Source organism: Trachypithecus francoisi, unplaced genomic scaffold (genome assembly GCF_009764315.1).
Source record: "Trachypithecus francoisi isolate TF-2019V2 unplaced genomic scaffold, Tfra_2.0 Lachesis_group7, whole genome shotgun sequence".
NCBI classification, from domain to species: domain Eukaryota; kingdom Metazoa; phylum Chordata; class Mammalia; order Primates; family Cercopithecidae; genus Trachypithecus; species Trachypithecus francoisi.
Genome location: NW_022681472.1, coordinates 59437008 through 59460073, shown reverse-complemented (window position 1 = coordinate 59460073; position 23066 = coordinate 59437008). Strand labels below are relative to the sequence as shown.

Genomic DNA, 23066 nt, shown 5'->3' with positions numbered 1-23066 from the left:
TAACACACGTAAATCCAAGTGAATTTTAAAATTAGAAATTTTGAGAATAGCTTTGAGGAACATGTATTGTCACGCCAAATGCAATATTTGGGCTTATCTTCCTCCCAATTCTAATTGTTTAAGGGAACTTTTGTGTGATGTTTTGATTAATAAGTTCTTGAGGGAAACAAGTTTCTTCATAAGGAAGTTCAAGGTGTTAAACCCAACAAAAACCTTCATAAATGATGCAAAGCAAGGCTTCCTGAATGTGTTAGCTGGAGAGCAACACTTCTATATAAAGTTTCTATTTCATCCCTGCTAAAGCGAAGATAACATTCCCTTTGAGATAATTACGAAGTTTGCAAAATTTGTGTTCTTCTCGGGTGCAATGCATGCTAAGACCTCAGCTCTTGCTTGGCCAATTAAGGGTTGCATTTACCAGGAATGCCTGCAGTACTCTCAGCAGTGTGGTTTTGCAAGTTTGGGTTCATCGGTGGTTGGCCAGAGCACAGAAGGAGGGTTTCTGTGTGGTAGTTCAATTTAGGAACCAGGAAAGACATATACTAAAGTGTCCATTATGCCAGTAATAAGCCAGGCATGGCTGGCAGCCATGAGGAAGCAGATTTGGTAGGAGCTAGTCAGGGTTCCATGACACTACTCAACATAGGGGCTCAGGGTGGAGCCACTTGGAGAAAAAATGGCAATTGGGGTCTACACCCAGACCTGGGAGACACAGCGGGTCTAGGGAGCTTAACTGGATTCCAAGCCCTCATTATACTTCTTATTTCATTCAGTAGCACCAGAGGCAAGACTGAGCCTATGAGCTGTTTTTTGGGGTGTATATCAGGCAGCCTAGAATTATGGATCTAGGAAAACAGGCAGTGGAAATAAAGTTAACATTTGCCCCTCTTCCAGTGCCCTTTATTGACTCAAGGCCGCCTGTGCTACTTACTCCTTAATTTCTTCACCTCCCTCCCCATGTGAAAATACTGATTTGGTATTGCTATTTATTTTGATGATCAACTGATATGTACTAAGCATTTTATAGGCTTGCCTACCCACAGCTCATTTTGAAGACCCCCTACTTCTAGCCCAAGCTAAGACAGCTGTCAAAGGTAGACATCTGAAAGCTGCTAACCAGGGCCTCTGATGGAACACTGCTACAAAAGACCCTTCCCCTAAATACACATTTCTAGCTAAGTTTTCTTCTCTTAGGAACTGAAATTGAAAGACAGAGAGGTAAGTGGATAACTGATGGGGCACTGGAACTGCAAAGTGATGTCAAGTCAGTCTGGGGCAGCCATTTTGGGACATGAAGAGCTGAAGCTATGGAAGAGTAGAAATTGTGAGGAAGGACAAGGTAATTAGTAGAGAATGTACAGAATAGAGGCACAAAAAGTCTCATTTTTGTGGCTATCTAGTGTCCAGCTCCAGAGTCCTGGATGTCTGGCCCAGCTGTATTGGGGTTCCTGTACTTGGGTTTCTGTGTGAGATTCCTGCTCACAAACTGCTTGAAATGCCTTGAGGAAAATATCATTCCCTGTAACAAAATGATCCCCAGTCTTCAAGAAAACTGTTTACTCAACTAACCACTGTATTTTAAATCTTTGTGTTCAGTTGCAGTAAAGATGTTTTATTCACTGAAGGCAGAATAGGGAATCATAAAATCATCCAGGCCTATTTTTAAAGCTAGGCCTATTTTTAAAGCTGGCCCTACAGATAAAACTGATTTTCTCCTTGGGTGGATGAATTACGGTGGGTAAAGAGCAGAAGATACATATATGTGTGTGTGTGTTTATGCGTATTACAATGTATATATTTTGCTGCTGGCTTGCCCTCTGTTCCTTTCGGTATGCACGGGCATGTGTGTATACCTGCTGTAAGCCTACTTCCTGTCGCTGCTGGCTGATCTTGTCATGGTCCCATCCATCCACAGGATTTGCAACACACTCAGCTCTGGCTCCGTGCCTCCATTTCTCACACCCACCTTCATTTTTACCTAATACTTGCCCTTTCTTATCCTCTGCCCTAAGACCCCCTAGATCTATATTTTGTGCTTTCTGACCCATTAATCTTAAGTACCCTAATGAAAGTTCTATCCCATAAGTTGCTTATCTGGAGAATATTAGCCCAAATCTTATAGTTGACCCTTAAATGACATGGATTTGAACTGCACAGCTCTACTTATGCAGAATTTTTTTTTCAAACAGATAAAAAATACAGCATTCATGGGATGTGAAACATGCACATACAAAGGCCCAACTTTCTCATACCCAGGGGTTCCACAGAACCGACTTTGGGGACTTGAGAATGTATGGATTTTGGTATATACAGGACAGGGTTGTAGGGTCCTGGAATCCATCCCCCATGTATACAAGGGACAAATGTGTATTATTTGACCTAAGATAATGAATTTCTGATACAGATTGCTGGAAGTTTCTTTCATTAATAGTGCCATATCTGAATGACGGATCACAGATTTTGAAAACAGCCCTACTGTATTTCTGCTCACTCATGCAATATCCCAGAACCAAATGGTGTTTGATAAATGCCATTCACCTCTGAAGGGCTTCTTTCCCCAGCAGGAAGTCAGGCTTTCCTCTTGGGTGCTACTATAGTATCCTGCTAAGACATCATAACGTACTGCAATTACTTGTTTTCATGTTTATTTGAGACTGAGCTCTTTTAGAATCTTTTATAGATTCAGTGCACAGTACTGAGACTAAATATGGATTATAATAGGACCTTCCTTTTGTGGTTCTTAGGAAAATTAAATTAAGTGCATGTAAAGCATTTGCAGTGTTGTAGATGTCCGATAAACATTAGCTGCAATTGTTACTAGTATTAATTTAATAAAACTTGTGCGAGGTTTGTGTCTTGGCTATCTCTGTGGATGGTGTGTCATGCAGAGACAGGGAACACAGAAGATGAAATTTAGGGGTTGGAACAAAATAATGAGCTCATTTCTGGATACTGGCTTCAATGCTTGTGAAAACATCTGGCCACGAAGCTGGTATTGCCTTTGACTTAAAAAGGCACCTAGCTGGGACTCAATACATGTTGACTAAATGAAAAAATGCTCATTCAATAAATCATTAATTCATCCAGGTTCTTGGCCCTGACTTAATCTATTTAAATAACTTTAAGGGAAGGGAATCAAAGCAAACAATGTTTAAAATGTATGCACCATTAGCACTATTAGGTGTGTCACAATACCCCAAAACTAGAAAACACTGATCAATGTTTCAAAATCCCTGTCACTGGAATTAATTACTGATTTGGTATTTTCTAATATGGGACTTTAAGGCCCTGTATGAATTACTGATGTTCACTGGGTAGCAATCAATTTTGAATTTATTGCTCAAGCATTCAAGCTGACCACGAATGTTCCCTAAGAACAAGATGTCTTGATTTGCTAATTAACTCTTCTTGCCCATGATAATCCTTAAGTCTTTTCCCTTCCTTTTCTCTAAAAATATGATGATGAATGGGGAATATAAAAGAACAGATTGCATAGCAACCTGTTTTCTCTGCGTCCATTAAAGAGAAGGGTCAAAACAGTGACCAAGTGGCAAGACTTAATAACAAGGCATTTGATGTAACTTTTCTTACCTGAAGGGCTACTGTAAATCCTTTGTATTTACTTATGTTTCTTCATTTCCATTAGTAACCCTTTCATGTTGCCACCATTCTTACTTTCTTTCTCAGGATTCTACCCTAACAACCTCAGTCCTTAAAACATATCTGTGCATTTTATTTCATAAGATTTTTACTCATAAAGTTGCATTTCAAAATGATCAAAACCATGCTCCCATTTCTAGATGAGTAAGACTTTAATTACAGAAAACAGCTCAGGTCTTTAACCAGTCAGGTTCTGTTGTGTGAAAGTCACTGAGACATCACTATGGAAACCACAGGTTGTAGCAGGAGGTAGTGCCAGTGACTCAGCAGGTGGAACAACTTCAAGGCAGTATTACCAAATGCCCTGACAAGATGCCAGGCAAACATCATACTACAGTTCATTCATTTTTTAGGTGGTATATCAACTGGGCTAAGGTACACTCAGATTTTAGATAAGCCAAAACATGAGCAAGAAAAGCAGAAAAAGAGAAAGATCAGAGTAAAGTGGTGAAAGGGAAAGGTAAAAAATAAAAAAATAAAAAAAATAAGGTAAACTTCTATTCTACCAACTTTGTAAATCACTTGAAAACTGGCCCAAGTAACTGGAATTGATTACTCAAGGGAAGGCTTTAAGAGAAGGATGCTCTTTTCTGTTAGGCTTCTTCTCAGTGCCTGTAAAGGTTAACATATTGCTATATGATGAAACAGCTTTCCTACCTGGAATTATTTCTCCTTAATTAATTATAAGCTGCTCAAAATTTGCAGTGGAAGACAAAGAGGATGAGTATCTGTTTTGGTCCTTCAGGGAAAAGGGCTACTCATCACACGACCAACCTCCACCTTCTGAGAGATGTACATGGAACCATGGAGGAGTTGCTCCCAAAACCTGCAAGAGACAGATCAATGTGGTGCAAATAGGTAGACGTTGGCAGATCTAGAAATCTGGAACAGGAAGCCCAGTTGACTGGCAGTCCTAGATGCCACCCCTTTGGATTCACTACTACATTAGCTGCAAGGCCCAGGGCTGCTCCCTGCCTTGGACGGCACAGTGATGGTATAAGTGCAAGCAACACAAACTCCTCTGGCTGGCAACTTTGGCTCGAGGACTCCCCATCAGCCTGGGGAGGCTGTAGGACTTCTGTAGGACTGCATCAACAGTCTGCGATTCCTCCTACCAATTCTCCTTCCCTCTCTTATCACAGGTGTTAGGTTTATGGTAGTCTGAAGGCTCTCCCTGCCTACTCCTACTCCCTCCCCTTTGTCCTACACAAGTGAGTTCCTCCAATAAATCTCTTGCATGTCTAATACCATCTAGTCATCTGTTTCTTGAAGGGCTTAAACTGACAGAGGAGCTCACATTTATGGATCAGTGTTGCATATTCTTTGAAACCACACACAAACTAACAGCAATATAGGTGCACAGGTGAACTTCATTCAACCTAAAAATCAAGTAATTTGAGTCCTACAATAGATCATCAGGCTGGGCATGGTGGCTCACACCTCTAAACCCAGCACTTTGGGAGGCCGAGGTGGGTGGATCACCTGAGGCCAGGAGTTTGAGACCAGCCTGGCCAACATGGTGAAACCCCGTTTCCACTAAAAACACAAAAATTAGCTGGGCATGGTGGCGGGTGCCTGTAACCCCAGCTACTCGGGAGGCTGAAGCAGGAGAACTGCTTGAACCCAGGAGGCAAACGCTGTAGTGAGTCGAGATTGTGCCACTGCACTCCAGCCTGGGTGACAAGAGCCAAACTCAGTTTCAAAAACAAAAAATCATCAGAATTAAAAACTATGGTTGATCCCTTACCAGCCTTAAGAAAAATATATTTCAGATATCCAAGAAAGCATAAAAAAAAGAAAAAAATGCAGCTTAAGAAAATGTTACCAAAAGAGTTGAAATCTCCTGTGTACTGCACCCTGACTGCATCCTCCTCCCACTCTTGATTTTGATCTTTATCATTCCTGTGCACACTTCACATTTTTCCTATAAATGATAATGTACAGTCGGCCCTCCATATCTGTGGGTTCCTCACTCATAGACTTAACCAACTGTGGCTCAAAAGCATTTGAAGAAAAGAAATTGCATCTGTACTAAACATGTACAGACTCTTTTTTTCTCATCATTATTCCCTAAACAATATAGTATAACAACTATTTATTTAGCATTTACATTGTATTAGGTATTATAAGTAATCTAGAGATGATTTTAAGTATTTGAGAGAATATGCAGAGGTTATATACATATACTATGCCATTTAATATCAAGGACTTGGGCATCCTTGGATTTTGGCATCCATTGTAGGTCTTGAAATCAATCTCCCACAGATACAGAGTGATGACTGTATTCTTTTTTTTTTTTTTTTTTGAGACAGAGTCTCGCTCTGTTGCCCAGGCTGGAGTGCAGTGGCCAGATCTCAGCTCACTGCAAGCTCCACCTCCTGGGTTTATGCCATTCTCCTGCCTCAGCCTCCCGAGTAGCTGGGACTACAGGCGCCCGCCACCTCACCCAGCCAGTTTTTTGTATTTTTTAGTAGAGACGGGGTTTCACCATGTTAGCCAGGATGGTCTCGATCTCCTGACCTTGTGATCCGCCTGTCTCGGCCTCCCAAAGTGCTGGGATTACAGGCTTGAGCCACCGTGCCCGGCCGATGACTATTCTTAACACATTCTTTTCTTTGGATTTTAAAATCTTTACCTACAATTTCCTAAAATTTGGATTTATACATATTTATAATAAAGTTTACTAAGTTGATGATTTAAAAAAAACCTATGTCACACAGCTATTTAGGATTTAGTGAGATTGAAAATTATTTACCAAAATTAGGCCAAAGTTTCAACGCTGAAAGGAACTTTTAATATCTTAACTTGACCCAAATTAGATTATTATTTATAAAAGTTACATAAATGCAGGCTGATTGTTTTGAAAGAGTCAAAAAGCCAAATATAAGCACTAGAAATAAATTCAGTTGTAAAAAATTAACATCATTATTCTAAATGTTATGTGGAATCATAGGAAGAAACATTGCAATCATTATTCAAAGTAATATTAAAGATAATGTAAGAGATGGTTTGGTCTTAAATGTCAATTTGAAGGTACAGTGTCTACAATAATGGATCAGAAAGAAAGTGTATCTGTAATAAAAACAAGAAAAAATGAGTTGCAAATACTGTATTCTACAATGAAAGAAGAAAGCAGATTAAGGATAAAACAGATAGTCTACTAGGCCACCTTTAGGGATCATTTTTCAGGGTAGCTAAAAGGAATAACAATAAAGCTCTACACATATAACTAAAATGTCTGCAATTAATCTAGTACCAGCACTTTTATTTGTAGAGTTCTCAAATCAAAAGTAACAAATAATTATACATGAGGATTGTTAGGAATACCAATTATTTTACAACTGCCACTATGTGTTTCTTCTTCTCTGACACAATTGGCACAGATCCAGGCTTGCTGTGTTTAATACGATTCACTTCCCTAGAAATAAAATATACAAAATATAAGCAAGTTTATGAGAATTCATCTTAAAACTTTCTCAGAAAAATCAAAGCATTTTCTTTCACTAGAAAAACATCTATTTAAAAAAATAGTTTCACAATGACATAGGGTAAAAGGAAGTTAGTACCAAGAAATCAACTTTACTTATTTAATTGCTTCTTATCCTATTTACCTAACAGGGTCCTTTACTAAGTCTAAAAACCTGCCACAGTTAATACAATTTCTAAAAGTGATTCTACCGCAACATCTACCCAAAGACAGAGAAATAATAGCCATTTGTATATTCTAAATGAAAAATAAAGACCTCTTAGAATTTCATGCATGACTTCAAGTATTTCAAAGAGAAGAATATTTCACAGGGGAAATGGTGGTAGTGGCAGTAGCTCTGCTCTATATCCAAAATGATAGATGTCATGTTATAATAAAGTATATTAGAAAATTTTTTACTTAAGAGCTCTACTATAGATTAATTCTTTAACTTGGAAGTACACAAAATCTCTGAATTCCAGCTACATCAGAAATTATTTTTTAAAACATTATTTACAATAATTTTTAATATAAGCAAGTGTTTTCTTATTTTGGTAATTCATTTTCCTTGTTTGTCCTTTAAACATATTCTCAAAAACAGGTAATGGAAATTCTCCCATTCTCAGATAGTCATTGCTTCCCTTTATTGGGAAAAGGAAAAAGAAATGGCCTTCTGGGCTGGGCACGGTGGCTCACACCTGTAATCCCAGCACTTTGGGAGGCTGAGGTGGGCGATCACGAGGTCAGGAGATCAAGACCATCGTGGCTAACACGGTGAAACCCCGTCTCTACTAAAAATACAAAAAATTAGCAGGGCATCATGGCGGGTGCCTGTAGTCCCAGCTACTCAGGAGGCCAAGACAGGAGAATGGCGTGAACCCAGGAGGCGGAGCTTGCAGTGAACTTAGATTGTGCCATTGCACTCCAGAGCGACACTCCCGCGTCTCAAAAAAAAAGAAAAAGAAAGGCCTTCTGTAGAAGTCTTCAAACACATCACTAATGTACCATTAAATAACAGCACATAAACTACTCCCTTGAATGGCAGTTGTTTGTTTTCGGTGAGATTAGAGCAGAAGTCAGAAAAGGGTAATAGACAGAGTCAAATGCCTCAAAACATACTTTCGTCGACGAGCTTCTTTCATGATGCGCTGTTCCTGAATCTGGCTGTAGATAGATTTTGGTAGATGTCGATGACGAGCTATACGTTTTATATGAGGATAATGCTGAAATTTCTCCTTCAATTTCTGGTTATAATCTTTGGCTGCTTTTTCTCGTGATGTAAGCTGAAAATACACATTTTGGTATCTTAATGAATAGTGTGTTGTTTTGCTTCAGTATAAAGAAACTAGAAAGCACCCTTTTCCCCCAAACCTAAACTTTTATGATATGCAACCAAAATTGCCAATGTAATTCTACACTTTACAAGGTTGTATTAGTAACACTAGCTCTGCAAGCACTGAATTTCCTTTTAGACAACACACTCGCCATGTAGAATAGATGCCACCCAGTAGAAAGCAGCAGTGCTGAAGGAGTAGGGCCGTGTGGGTCACTGAGTTGGACCTTCCCTAGGCATCAACAACATAGAAAAACACCTAAATCACTCACTGAAAATTTTGGGGGTGGGTAGGGAGGTGAGTTAAACATAGTGAAACAGAAAAGTAAAAATAAGTATCCAATTCCATAAGAACTAGACTTTGTTTAACAAATGTTAAGGATATGATTTAGAGGAACATTTAAGGATGGACCTAGGCACAATGCAATACTTATCAATCATTAAACTTAAAACAGAATTGCCTTTGATTTTCCTATCACGGCTAAGTAGCAAATAATAATTCACACTTACTCTTTACTTTTTAAACTTAGTATTTATTTCTAATATAAACACTCTGTATGTTTCTTATAGAAAATATGGGACATTTAGAAAAACATCAAGAACAAAACAAAATCAACCATAATCCCCTATCCTGGAGGTAACCAGCCAGTGATAACACCTGCTATTTTTTCATGGAATCTTTTTTAAAGTCTGAAGCTTTCTGTATTTATTAAATGTTCCATTGTGTCTTTGATATTAAAAGATCTCCCAGGGACTTGCAGCCTTTGAGTTGCTGGATGACTATTTCTCTAACAAAAGAGATATGAGCTCTTAAGTTCTGAGCTTCTAGTTCCTGCATCTTCTGTCCCTACCTCAAGCAAAACACAAAATACCAGTAAGACTCCATATTATCAAACATCTGAATTAACAAAGGTATTCTGAAGGTCTTAAATGTCAATTTGAATGTAGAGTGTCTCCAACATATCAGAATGAAACAAATAATTATCAATACAACCTTGTCCATTTATTGCTAACTCATTTTTTATCATAGCTATGTCAATTTGATCAAAATACCCAAAAATACCTAAAAGTAAATTTTCACAATGTAATATCTAATAAAATTAGAAATCAGCTTTATGACAATGAAAGAAAATGAATTCTCTTACCACACCCAATTTTTCAGAAGCATTAGCTTTCCACAGGCGAATGTTCATTTCATCAGATCCACACATAATATACTTGCTGTCAGAAGTCCATTTTACACAGATAACATGCTGCATTCTCTTTGTGTGATATACCTCCCTATAGAAAAGGAATTAAGTTAAAACCCTTTGGATTTTGGTACAGATTTTCTTTGAGTAACCACTGCCTATTAAGTATCAGGATATCGTTTCTGAGTCCTATAGGAGTATAAAATAAAAATTCAAATTATTGTCAATGCATCTTTATTGAACCCAACTAATAACATTCTGTGTTAAGTGCTGGGGTATTAAACAAATCTCTGCTCTCAGAGACCTTACTATCTAGTAAGAGAAATAAATATGAACAAACTAAGCAAAATCAGATGTACAGAAAAGTTCACAGAATAAAAGTATAAAATGTGGCCAGGTGCGGTGGCTCACGCCTGTAATCCCAGCTCTTTGGGAGGCCGAGGTGGGCGGATCACGAGGTCAGCAGATCGAGACCATCCTGGCTAACACGGTGAAACCCCATCTCTACTAAAATACAAAAAAATTAGCCCGGCGTGGTGGCGGCACCTGTGGTCCCAGCTCCTCGCGAGGCTGAGGCAGGAGAATGGCGTGAACCCGGGAGGCAGAGCTTGCAGTGAGCCGAGATCGCGCCACTGCACTCCAGCCTGGGCGACACAGCGAGACTCCATCTCAAAAAAAATAAAAAAAATAAAAAATAAATAAATAAAAAAGCATAAAATTCAAACAAAATATGATGTTCAACTGAGGTAACTTTGTAACAATAAGAAAGGACTTGATCTTAAAAGGCCTCTTCCCCATATCAAATCAATTCAGGTCAACACACTTTTTTCTCCCTTCATTTTACTGAAAAAGAAATAAATGCAATGGTCTTCAAAGAGTACCTCCTGATATGCTGAATCTAATGCCAGAATTTTGTTTTGGTTAAATTGTTTAAAAAGCTTAATTAATTAGACCAGCATGGCCAACATGTGAAATCCTGTCTCTACTAAAATTACAAAAATTAGCTGGGTGTGGTGACACACGCCTGTAATCCCAGCTACTCGGGAGGCTGAGGCAGGAGAATCACTTGAACCTGGGAGGTAGAGTTGTAGTGAGCCAAGTTCATGACACTGTACTCCAGCCTGGATGACAGAGTGAAATTCTGTCTCAAAAAAAAAAAAAAAGCTTAATTAAAGTGAGTTGATGATTTACATGTGTGAAAAGAAAGGGAGGGCTACAGAAGTGTCTGATAAGTTGAGGTAGGAATCATTTAATAAATGGAGATGTCAAATACCTATTAGGAAAGGCTGTGAAATATGCTAGGTGAATTCACAGGTGATACTATATTAGTAAGTGTTAAGAAAGGCATTAAAAAGCAAGTAAAATACAAGGTCAGAAAAAGTAAGATGAAACTTCTGGATAAATAAAATTTCTGTGTCTGGATTAAATTATTCAAAATGCAGAGTACATAAACAGGAAGGAAACAGACTCAATAAACTATGCACGGTAAAAGAAAACTCAAAACAGAATGACTAAATCAAATATTCATACCTATAAAAAATATCTCTAAAGTAGGCAAGGTGTGGTGGCTCACACCTGTAATCTCAGTACTTTGATAAGAGGATTACTTGAGCCCAGGAGTTTAAGACCAGCCCGAATAACAGAGAGAGACCCTCATACCTACTAAAGATAAATTTTAAAAATTAGCTAGGTGTGGTGCTGCTCAGGAGTCTGAGGTAGAAGGATCACTTGAGCCCAGAAGACAGGAGCTGTAGTGAGCCGTGTGGCATCACTGCACTCTAGCCTGGGTGCAAGAGTCAGATTCCATCTCAAAAAAAAAAAAAATCTCTCAACCATACTCACAAAACTAGTCTTTTACACTGTTTCTAATAGGTATGTTTTAAGCACTGTGATAAACCATAAGAAATTTATTTTAAAAGATTAAAAAGAATGTCCTATTAAAATGAAAACTGGATGATAGACTGCTTTTTCTTCTCCCCCTCAATGCTCTGCTTTTGAAGACTCATTTGTTATAATCTCCATGTACCTAAGAAGCCCTTTTTTCCAAAGCAGTATAATGCGTTTGAAGTAGGGAAATTCAGTCAGGCTTCCATAACCATTAAGCATAATCTGTTCATGCAGTAGACCGGTCAAATCCAATGGTTAGTCACTTAAGTAACTGAGAATCCTCCTCAATGATAAACTATGCTGAGTTCTTAACTTCTAGACATGTTTATGTCTGCATATATTCTAAGTTTATTAAGCTCACCAAAAGTTCTACTACTAGAGGCCGGGCGCGGTGGCTCAAGCCTATAATCCCAGCACTTTGGGAGGCCGAGACGGGCGGATCACGAGGTCAGGATATCGAGACCATCCTGGCTAACACGGTGAAACCCCGTCTCTACTAAAAATACAAAAAATTAGCCGGGCGAGGTGGCGGGCGCCTGTGGTCCCAGCTACTCAGGAGGCTGAGCCAGGAGAATGGCGTGAACCCGGGAGGCGGAGGTTGCAGTGAGCTGAGATCCGGCCACTGCACTCTAGCCTGGGCAACAGAGCGAGACTCCGTCTCAAAAAAAAAAAATACAAAATCTAGCCGGGTGAGGTGGCGGTCGCCTGTAGTCCCAGCTACTCGGGAGGCTGAGGCAGGAGAATGGCGTAAACCTGGGAGGCGGAGCTTGCAGTGAGCTGAGATCCAGCCACTGCACTCCAGCCTAGGGGACACAGCGAGACTCCGTCTCAAAAAAAAAAAAGTTCTATTATTAGGAGACAAATACATTTTTAAAGCCTTAAATTTTTTATATACACGGTCACACTAATTTTTCCATGTGAACACTATTAATTTTCTTGTTTGTTCAGTAAATACTGAACGAACTTCCAACAAAAGCCTACTTTCAAATACTGACTTAACTGTAGTTTTAAAAAATTTACTCAAAATTTATTTTAAAAATATTATGCTTGAGCCATTTTAAGGTCTTTTAAAGGAAAATATTTTTTAAATACAGATTATTCATCCAAGCACGAGTTATTTGATGTTTATAATGATAGGAAACAAACCACAGAAACAAATTAGAACTGGCTTTCCAGCAGATAAAGGCAAAGGTCAGAGGGAACACTATTTATATCTAAACACAACAGGACGTTAACACATATTAAGACTGTGATTACAAAACCTCCAAACGACATCAGGAGACAATTCCTTGGAAATGAAATAGAAGAACCCTTTTATACAATTTTGGAATAATGTGAGCTTTCTAGCTAGACCTACATTCAGCTGTCCATGCTAGCTTTGGAATAATTCAGCCGGAACTCAGCTGCTGACCCCTTGGAATCATAGGTAACTACACAGTCCTGTTTTTTTCTTTGTTCTCTTCTCATTCTTTGTGTCTACTTACGTATCATGTTGGAAAAATATTATCCTACTACCTTTGGAAGTTGTGGTGCCAAGAAATGATGGAGGACCATATTCTCTTGATTCTCAACATTTTCCAGAGGTGTGAGAAAAATGGAAGCTATTAATCTTGCCTTGGGCCTAAATGAATAATCCCAAAAAAACCCCTCATGACAATTAGGAGAATATCAAGGCAGCGATAAAGGAAACAGTAGTCACATAGGAACACATAGCAGAAGCTCTACAACAGAAATGATGAAATGAAGATCAAAGCCATTAAAACACTCCTGTCAGTATGCTTCTAACTGAAGCACCTTCAAAATCAGATAAACAGTGATGATGACAATTATCTGCTGACAATGACGATACATGGTTTAGAAATTCATATGGCTTCCTCAAATTACAGTGGAAAAAGACACAAATATCACAAGTAAAACAGCAAAAAGTTAGATAAGCAGATTGGCTATGACCATAACCATCCAATTGTCATAATTTTTTGAGAAAAATTATTTCCATTTATTTGGATTTATTTTATGCATGCTTCCAGGAACACATCTAAAGCATTACTAAGGAACAATGGGAATGTGTATAATAGCTCTTTGTAAACCATAATTCACTACACAGGGGGGTGTATCTGTACAGGACTTAAAGTCAGTCTATGAAGCGAAAACTAGAGAACAAAATTCCCCTTGCAATCTCCTTAAAATGCCATCATTTTCTGGTAAACTAGCTCTATACAAAAATATGACACAATAGATGTATAAATAGATACTGTATTTAATAACATATAGTATGTAGTACAGGGCCAAACTATACAAAACACAATACAAATATTAAATATTAGAATCACACTCAATGTGCTTACAGAATGAGACACACACACGAGACTATGGGACAGCTGAGTATTCAAATCTCCTACCTCTCATCAACCAAGCCATATACCTACTAAAGTAAAATCGAGGAGGATGGTCTTGACAATTTAAACTTACTTTTATTTCTTTTTTAATTTTTGGTTTGGTGTACAGAGTTGGATTTGACTAAGTAAAAAATAACAAATGTAAGGTATTATTACTAATTTTTCTTAAACTGTATTGGGGCAAAAAACTTTATTAAACTTCAGGTACCCTCTCAGAAAAGATAAATAATAATCAGGACAAAGAAAAATGAAACAAAATAGTCATATGACATTTTGGTCAATGACAGACTGCATACATGACAGTGGTCCATTAAGATTATAATACTGGATGTTTACTGTACTTTGTCTATGTTTATATATGTTTACATAAACAAATACCACTGTGTTACAACTGCCCACAGTATTCAGCACAGTAACATACTGAACAGATTTGTAGTCTAGGAGCAACAGGCTACACCATATGACCACACAGCCTTGGGTGTGCAACAGGTTATACTGTCTAGTTTTGTTTAAGTGCACTCTATGATGTTCACACAATGACGAAATCGCCCAACAACTCATTTCTCAGAATGTATCCCCATTGTTGTGACATAAGAATATAAATGGTTTACTGGTAGGCACATACCTGCTTCGACTTTTGTCTACAGGAAAGATTCGAATAGATTTATCAAAACTAGCAGACACAAACTCCTTCCCAGTGGGAGAGTAATCCACATCAAGCACTGCAGATACATGATCCATATGGACCATTACAGGAATGTCCAGTGCACGCATATCAAAAGTATATAAGCTGTAAAAGAATTTTTAAATATTTGACACATTATTTCTAGAAAGATGCCATATGCAGTACTAAAAGATACCAGTGAAAACAAGACCCATATGCAAAACAATGCACATCTAAACAAAAAGCTCAATGCTGTACACAAGCAGGTGAGGGATAAGGAAAAATTTCAGCAGTTTTTATGATGCCTTAAGACTCCACTTACATATACACCGACACATTTTCCTCCTTATCAATCTCATTGTAGAAAATGTGGAAATTTCAAAGCAGTACACAGTACAAAAATTACCTTTAATTCTGCTACCCAGAGGCCAGTTATTTAGTGCAGCATAATTTTTTAGAAAACCTTTTCACCATACTATTTAAACGCATACTTTTAATAAAATTGAAATACTATGTAAAGCTTTATATTCTGATATTTCACGTAGCATATTAATGAGCATTACCCATATTATTAAACAATCTTTGAAAATATTTTAATGGCTGTATATATAAGTTCAAATAATTTATTTCCCTATATGTTTTTATTATACTTTAAGTTCTAGGGTACATGTGTACAACGTGCAGGTCTGTTACATATGTATACATGTGCCATGTTGGTATGCTGCACCCATTAACTCGTCATTTACATTAGGTGTATCTCCTAATGCCATCCCTCCCCCTTCCCCCCACCGCACGACAGGCCTCGGTGTACGATGTTCCCCTTCCTGTGTCCAAGTGTTCTCATTGTTCAATTCCCACCTATGAGTGAGAACATGTGGTGTTTGGTTTTCTGTCCTTGCGGTATTTCCCTATATTTTAATAGTTTCCAACATTTTATTATAAATAATGCTTAATAAAATCCCAACGTTTGGATTTTTTGCTGTATTACTCTTGTCTTTTATTGCCTTTAACTGGAAGATGTCACTTAATTTCAAAACATCAATAAAAGTTAAAAAAAAAAGCTTCAATTACTGTGGTTTGGTATTGCTAGTTAATGAGAGTCTAATTGAGCTTCTTTTATTATTTTAACACACCAGGGTCTTGTTCTGTTGGCCAGGCTGGAGTGCAGTGGCCCAATCACAACTCACTGTAACCTCAAACTCCTGGACTAAACCTATTTTTAGCAAAAAGTCATAAAAGATGCTTTTAGTTGGCACCACTAAAACATCATATAATAAATCTTTTTATGAGCTAATACTACTTTTTTGCTTTCAAATCTATATAGTGGAACATAAAACAATACAGAAGATCTAAAGTTCAATCCACCAACAAACTTCTGCCTTGTTAAAAAAACATGTATTAAGAATCTATCGGCCGGGTGCGGTGGCTCAAGCCTGTAATCCCAGCACTTTGGGAGGCCGAGACGGGCGGATCACGAGGTCAGGAGATCGAGACCATCCTGGCTAACATGGTGAAACCCCGTCTCTACTAAAAATACAAAAAACTAGCCGGGCGACGTGGCGGGCACCTGTAGTCCCAGCTACTCGGGAGGCTGAGGCAGGAGAATGGCGTGAACCTGGGAGGCGGAGCTTGCAGTGAGCTGAGATCCGGCCACTGCACTCCAGCCTGGGTGGCAGAGCAAAACTCCGTCTCAAAAAAAAAAAAAAGAATCTATCAAAGGCATAACACTATAATAAATGCTTTGTGGCAAAAAAAGAGAAGACACTCTTTCCTCCCTGGGAGATTAATCTCCCTGCTTTAACATCTTAAAAAGGGGATAACGTGCATGTCCCACCTACCTTATATGGATACTGAAAAGATAACCATAATTTTTCTTCCATCTGACTGAATTGTGATAACTGATGACTACATGAGTATCAGCTACCTGATACTCATTGCAATACAAACATTGCAGGCAGATATTTTCATTTCCATTAAAACATGTATGGTTCAGTCATTATTTATAAGATCTACATCAAACATCAGCCAACTTCTTCTGTAAAGGGCCAAATGGCAAACATTTTCAGGCAAGTGGGCCATAAGGTCTCTGCTGCAACTATTCAACTCAGGCATTATAGCACAAAAGCAGCCATATCCAATATATAAACACGTGGGTGTGGCCATATTCCAACAAACCTTTATAAAAACAGACAACAGAAAGGATTTGGTCCGCTAGTTGTTTACTGTCCTTGGTCTACATCATTCTAAATACTGACAAAATAAATACTTTTCTAAGAAGTTCTTCTCCAATTTGGAAAACTTTTTAAAGCTAAACAAATGAGTTTTCAAACTTTATAGGTATACCTACCTAGTGGTATATATTTTATTAGTACGACTTACACAATTAAGCCATTCCTGATAGAAATACACACGTTTTTAAAAGAGGGAAACTTACTTATAATCTTCATTTGCTGCTGTAAAAATGAAAGCTTCCATAGGGTTCCAACAGATTGTATTTGTTCTCATATCTAAGATAACCTGAGAAAGGAAGCATATACTATCCCATTACCATGAAATTAATTACCTCTAAAATAGATGAATTTCCCACTTCCTTTCGCTTTTTTCCCCACTGATTTAAGCAAATATTTCATAAACACCTATTATGTGTAAAGTACTCGGCTCAGTGCAATGGGAAGAGAAAGCAATCAGTAATTGCTTCTTAAATACACAGGCATAGTAGTAAATATAAAAACAGAAATGATTAACTGCCAGTCCCCTAATCTCAAACAACTTATAGTTTAGTCAGAAAAATGTGACACATAATAAAAGTTAAAATATAAACAATAAAGTAACAAATGACTAAGTATCAAATTAGGGGCAAAATTAATGGTGAGCTTAGGGTTAACATAGAGAACTGTTTCTAAAGACAAGTATGATTTGAACTGAACTGTGAAGGATCAGTAATTCAGTGTTTCTCAATGGGAACACTATTGGCATTTTGAGCAGGATTATCTTTTGTTGTGTATGACTATCCACTGTAGGATATTTTGTCACTCAGGGACCTCCCACTAAATGTCCCTCTTGCATTCCCAGAACTGTACCTGGTAGGGGACTACAACCCCTGATTAAGAACTACTACTTTTATGAAAGAAAGGATAAAAGAAACATTGATAGACTAGTAGATGGAGCAAAGAAGCAATAGAAAGTAGCAGTGTCTAACAATCCCTACATCTATCAAAGTGACCTACATGTAACAAACTCCAATTCAATGTTACCTTACTGATTAAAAGAAATAAATGAGTTGCAAATTAGAACCAGATTTCAGAGCACCTTGAAAGCCAGGCTACATTTTCTTCAACCTAAAATTAATGGAGCTCCATTAAAAACTGAGAATGTGCAAAGCAGGAGGCAATAATAACGAAAAATAAACTAAATTAAAAAAAAAAAAAACAGAATGAGTGTTAGGTAGGTGGGAGGGGGCAGAAATGACCATTTATTAAACTAGTACCTCATGTCAGCATTCTGCTAAATGCTTCAAGTATCATGTTTTATTCTTGGCAAAGTGCTGTGAGATAGTTATTAATACCACCACTTTACAGGAGAAACACAGATTAGGTTAACTTGCTTAAAGTCTAAGACCAAAGTTCATACAGGATCTTCCCATTAAATCACATGAATGAGTGAAATGATATAAGTGATACTTTGGAAAGATTATCATATTTATCTATTTCAAACTTCAATGAATGTAGTCTCCTAATATCTCTAGTTTATTACCTGTTGTAAAAATGATTTAGGAATAACAAAAGCAAGTATTAAAAGCATTTCTTTTGTATGTGAACTATGAAAACAGACTTGTGGCATCTGAATGATGCCCAGCCCTTTCTGTCACTCAAAATTCTAGTACCTGAGATAAACTTTACACCCTTTTACTTACCATGGCACTCCTTTCCTTACTTATAGACAGTACCTGTCTCCCTCTTGGAGAGTTAGCTTAAGGTTGTATTATTAGCTTTGATATCTAAGTCCTGAAATTATTACTTTAGAATTGTTAGGAAATCTGTTACTTTGAACAGGATAGTGCTTGCCTAAATGTCAAACTAGTATTGATCAGCATGTAAATGAACAAAAAAAAGCTGGTTATGTGAATGAGTTCTAAAACTTTCTGGAATAAAATACTGTATATGTCACATGATAATCATGGGGCTTGAATTTAATTGAATATTATTTGAATATTATTACATGGTTAAGTAACAGGATGCAATACCCTTAAGAACTTTCAATTCAGTAAGTATTAATTAGAAGCCTAAAATGTACTGGTATCATGGAAGACACAAGGATGATGACTAGGATACAATACCTAGTAGAAATTTAAGAGTCTCTAAAAAGCAATGAGGAGCTGAAAGAACACGGCTATCACCATGGAGAGTTCTAAGAACACCTGTATAAACATTTTTTTTAATTCTGAGAAAATATTTGTTCCATATTTTTAGTCACTCTATTTACAGAGGAATATATAATACCAACTGTAAGAAGCAAAAGTCAAAACTGAAACTCACCTTTTTCAAAGGAGTAGCTTGCCTCATATCGTACAGTACTATATTCCTGTCAGATGCACAACTTCCCAAGAGAAAAGTCTAAAAACAAGTATAACAATCACCAGTTAAAAGCCAGACCTGGCAGCAAACCACATCCATTCAGTAAACAAATGATTTAATTGCCCTTAATATTTATGTTAAAAAACAAAGTCCATTTTAAGAGGGTACAATAAATCATCCATAATCTCAGCAACTTAAACCAAGTATTTTCATTGTAAAATCCCCATGCTTGTATTTTATTTTATTTATTTATTTATTTAGAGACAGAGTCTTGCTCTGTCACCCAGGCTGGAGTGCAGTGGCACAATCTTGGCTCACTGCAACCTCTACCTCTCAGGTTCAAGCAATTCTCATGCCTCAGCCTCTGGAGTAGCTGGGATTACAGGGGTGCACCACCACAGTGGGCTAATATTTTGTATTTTTAGTAGAGACAGGGTTTCACCATGTTGCCCAGGCTGGTATCGAACTCCTGACCTAACGTGATCCACCTGCCTCAGCCTCCCCAAGTGCTGGGATTACAGGCATGAGCCACCATGCCCGGCCCCCATGCATGTATTTTAGATGTCAGAGATGATAATGTACAGATATTACTGTGTTCTAATTTGTAATAAAATGTATTTTACTTATCCACTCTTCAACTTAAGACTTGTTTCCTGTTTTTTACTGTTATAAGTAATACTTCAATAAACATTTCCCCCCCACATTTATCTCTTCTTTTGAATTACTTCCTTAGGATAAAATTTCATGAATGACATTACTGAATCAAAAGGTATGAACAACTTTATGGCTTTTGATATTTAGGGCTAATTATTTTCCAAAGAGCTGCACCAGTATACACTACAATGTGGGATACGTCCATTTTAATGCAACTGGGCAGCACTGGGTAGTGTCATTTAAAAGTTAATATCTGTATGACAGTATTTCCTAGCTGTATAAATTTATTGTTTTATTAGTAAATGTTCCTTTATGTTTAACTCTCTATAAATTAGGCCTGTCTTTTGTCCAACTGCTTGAAGATTTTTCTAATTATTTTATTTGTAAGTCAATTATAAATGTGCATGGTACTTACATAACCCCTTGGCATTAAGTAAAAATAAGCCCTTTATCATCCAGTGGATCCCTGAAACCCTCTCTCTGTAGCATCATTCCTCCTCACTCATGGTTCCTGACACTCACAACTGTTGGCTTCTGCCTACAATTACTTCCTATTGCAAGTATGGGGGCTGCAAGAAGAGCTATTTACTAAATAGTTGCATGGCCAGCTAACTCCTCCTACTGTCTGTACACAGTTCAAATAACACATCATAAAGCTAATGTTATGATCATGATTTCCTCTCAGTTCTTTCTGAAAACCTGCTATCTTAATGGCTGCTTTTCGGAGACTTCCCCAGTGCGGTCCCTCAACCTTTCTTGGTTTGTTATGTCAATGTCACCTCAGGGTCTGACCAGGTTCCATTTCTAAAAAGAAAGACTTTGAACAAAGCAAAACAATCTACCTAGACCAAATGCCAACTTTCACACTGTAAAACGTGCCAATGATCAGCATAAACTTTTGGCTTTACCAGAATTCTACACTTCAATATTTTCAGGGAAAATTAATTATTAATGATTAGAGGAGACAAATACAAATACACTCCATTTGTTCACAGCAACATGCCCTTTCCATTAAATTTAAAATAGGATGAGAGACATGCACACCATTTACTTTTACCACTAAGTTCATAAGGTTAATAGTAATTAAAAAAAAAAAAAAAACAGCTGAACAAATACAGCTGTTATACAGGCAAGTTTGAAAAACATGGTCACTAGGTCATCCCTAATAATTATGATTTTAGAATTGGTGATCAGCTCTTCTGACACAGATGTTCACCAAAACAGAGAAGCAAAAGACTTTTTTGTTCCTCCAAACAGTAAGAACCAGTGTCTGTTTGGGTTTTGTTTGTTTTTTTTTTTTTTTTTTAGTAATACCATCGCCATCTTCAATTTGGAGAGCACTTTTAAAAAATGTTCACTTATGTTATCAACTTTTACAGTTGGTCCTGCTCTGCAAGGGTAGATGCCTTTCCATGCCATTTCTCTCTTCTACAACCAAGGGGAACATAAGGAAGGAAGATGGAGGATAGAGTGACAAAGATATAATAGAGACAGATACTCCAGACCAGGCATCAGAAAACTTTTTCTGTAAATGGACAGAGAGTACGTATTTTAGGTTTTGTGGGCCATATGGTCTCTGTGGCAATTACTCAACTCTGTCATCATAGCACAAAAGCAGCTACAGACAACAAGAACGCAAGAGAACATGGCCATCTTCTAGTAGAGCTCTATCTACAAAAACAGGCAGTGGGGCCACATGTGGCTCACAGACTAGTTTGCCAACCTATTCTAGACCTGTAGCCTCTCTAGAAAGTGTGTGTGTAAGCATGTGGTAGTTGCAGGAAGAGTGTCCTCTGACTTCTCAGCAATTGCTCAAGGCCAAGCTCACATCGCACTGCAGCATCTCATTTTCCAGTACATCATAAAACAATTTTTATACCTATTTTGACTCAACCTTACTTCCTACCCTTTATCAGGTTGAGTCTTTAAGAGCATAACACTTGCATATTAGGACTTTTCTGTCATACTACCTAAAATGGTAGCCTCACAATAACTGCTAAAATTGGCTTATATGCTGTGATTGCCTTTTATTTCAGCAGGAAAAAAGTATCCCTACTGAGTATTTTGGACAATCAGTTCATCTATTGTTATGTATTAAGAAAAAGTTCAGAGAAAGATCTGGAGTCCAAGGGTTAGCTTAGCCTTTGGGACAGCCTCCATTCCTAAATTCAGACCTAAACAGACAATATGTAGTGGCCAATCTCCAACTCTTCCCTTAGGCCTGGAGGAACTGGGAATCACAATTCAGACTTCTGAGCAAAGAAAAATATAACTGTAACTAATTACTATGCAGTTCAACAATCATCACAAATGTTTTTATGAAGCATTGGTACCTTACCAACTACAAACAGACAAAATGATGTCCAATGCTCCTTCTTCTGACCGCCAAGCGGGGTAGAAAAATTAACATTTTCCTAAATGTAAAATGACATAATCTATGGCACATGAGGTTGAAGGCATGAGTAAAACTAAAGTTAAAATAGGACTATATTTACTTGGATTTTACCCCAATGGGGAAATGCACACACCACTCCTCTAACGATGCTTAACTCTAGTATCTGGGACTAAACTGCTGGGAAACATGTTGGGATTTGAGCAAAGGTATCAGAACTCATATACAATCAGGAAAATTGACAAAATGCCAAAACACCATTAAAATTCAGAAGTTTCTATCACACATTCAAAAGTTTCCTAAACAGAACTGAAATTATTAAGCAATAATAAGGAAACAAAAAGCAAAACATAATTTAAAAAAACATATTACCTCAACTGGATTAAATTTAACACTACTTATACTGTCAAATCCCCAGGTCATTGAACATATAGGATTAGTTCTTTGTTCATCCCAAATGTCTACTTGCTGTCCACATGTGGCAAAAACAGCTTCTTTCCAGTGATGATCAATCCCAGTATAGACTGTCTTTAAAAGCAAAAAGATTGTTATGAAGAGGATTGTTTTCATTACCAATTCAAATCTGCAGAATAATATTTTAAACATATTTATCTACACTATCTTTTTTTGAGAAAAGTCCTGTTCACAAAGAAACTTCTTTGAAGTCCTTAAAGGGGGAAACAATACCATAAAGAGACAAGACATTTTAAGAATGAAACCAATTTTGTTTTAGAAATTACTAACGTGTTTCCAACTACAAATTATCTCTACCTCATACTCATACCCCATTCCCCTACCCCTTTAAAAACATTTAGAACTTCTTGAAACCTAAAGCAGAATCTATATATTA

The 23066-nt window shown here is 37.5% G+C and overlaps 1 protein-coding gene across 1 annotated transcript in view; it reads right to left on the bottom strand.

The window, feature by feature from the left end:
• Positions 1–6897: 6897 nt before the first annotated feature.
• The window catches only part of DCAF13 (DDB1 and CUL4 associated factor 13), a 27290-nt gene continuing 11121 nt past the window's right edge, over positions 6898–23066 (bottom strand). Inside the window, 7 exon segments of the mRNA XM_033203195.1 lie at positions 6898–7078; positions 8246–8409; positions 9605–9740; positions 14558–14722; positions 17031–17113; positions 19132–19209; positions 22589–22744. Of these exon segments, the coding sequence (XP_033059086.1) occupies positions 6991–7078; positions 8246–8409; positions 9605–9740; positions 14558–14722; positions 17031–17113; positions 19132–19209; positions 22589–22744 (870 nt within the window). The 3' untranslated portion in view covers positions 6898–6990.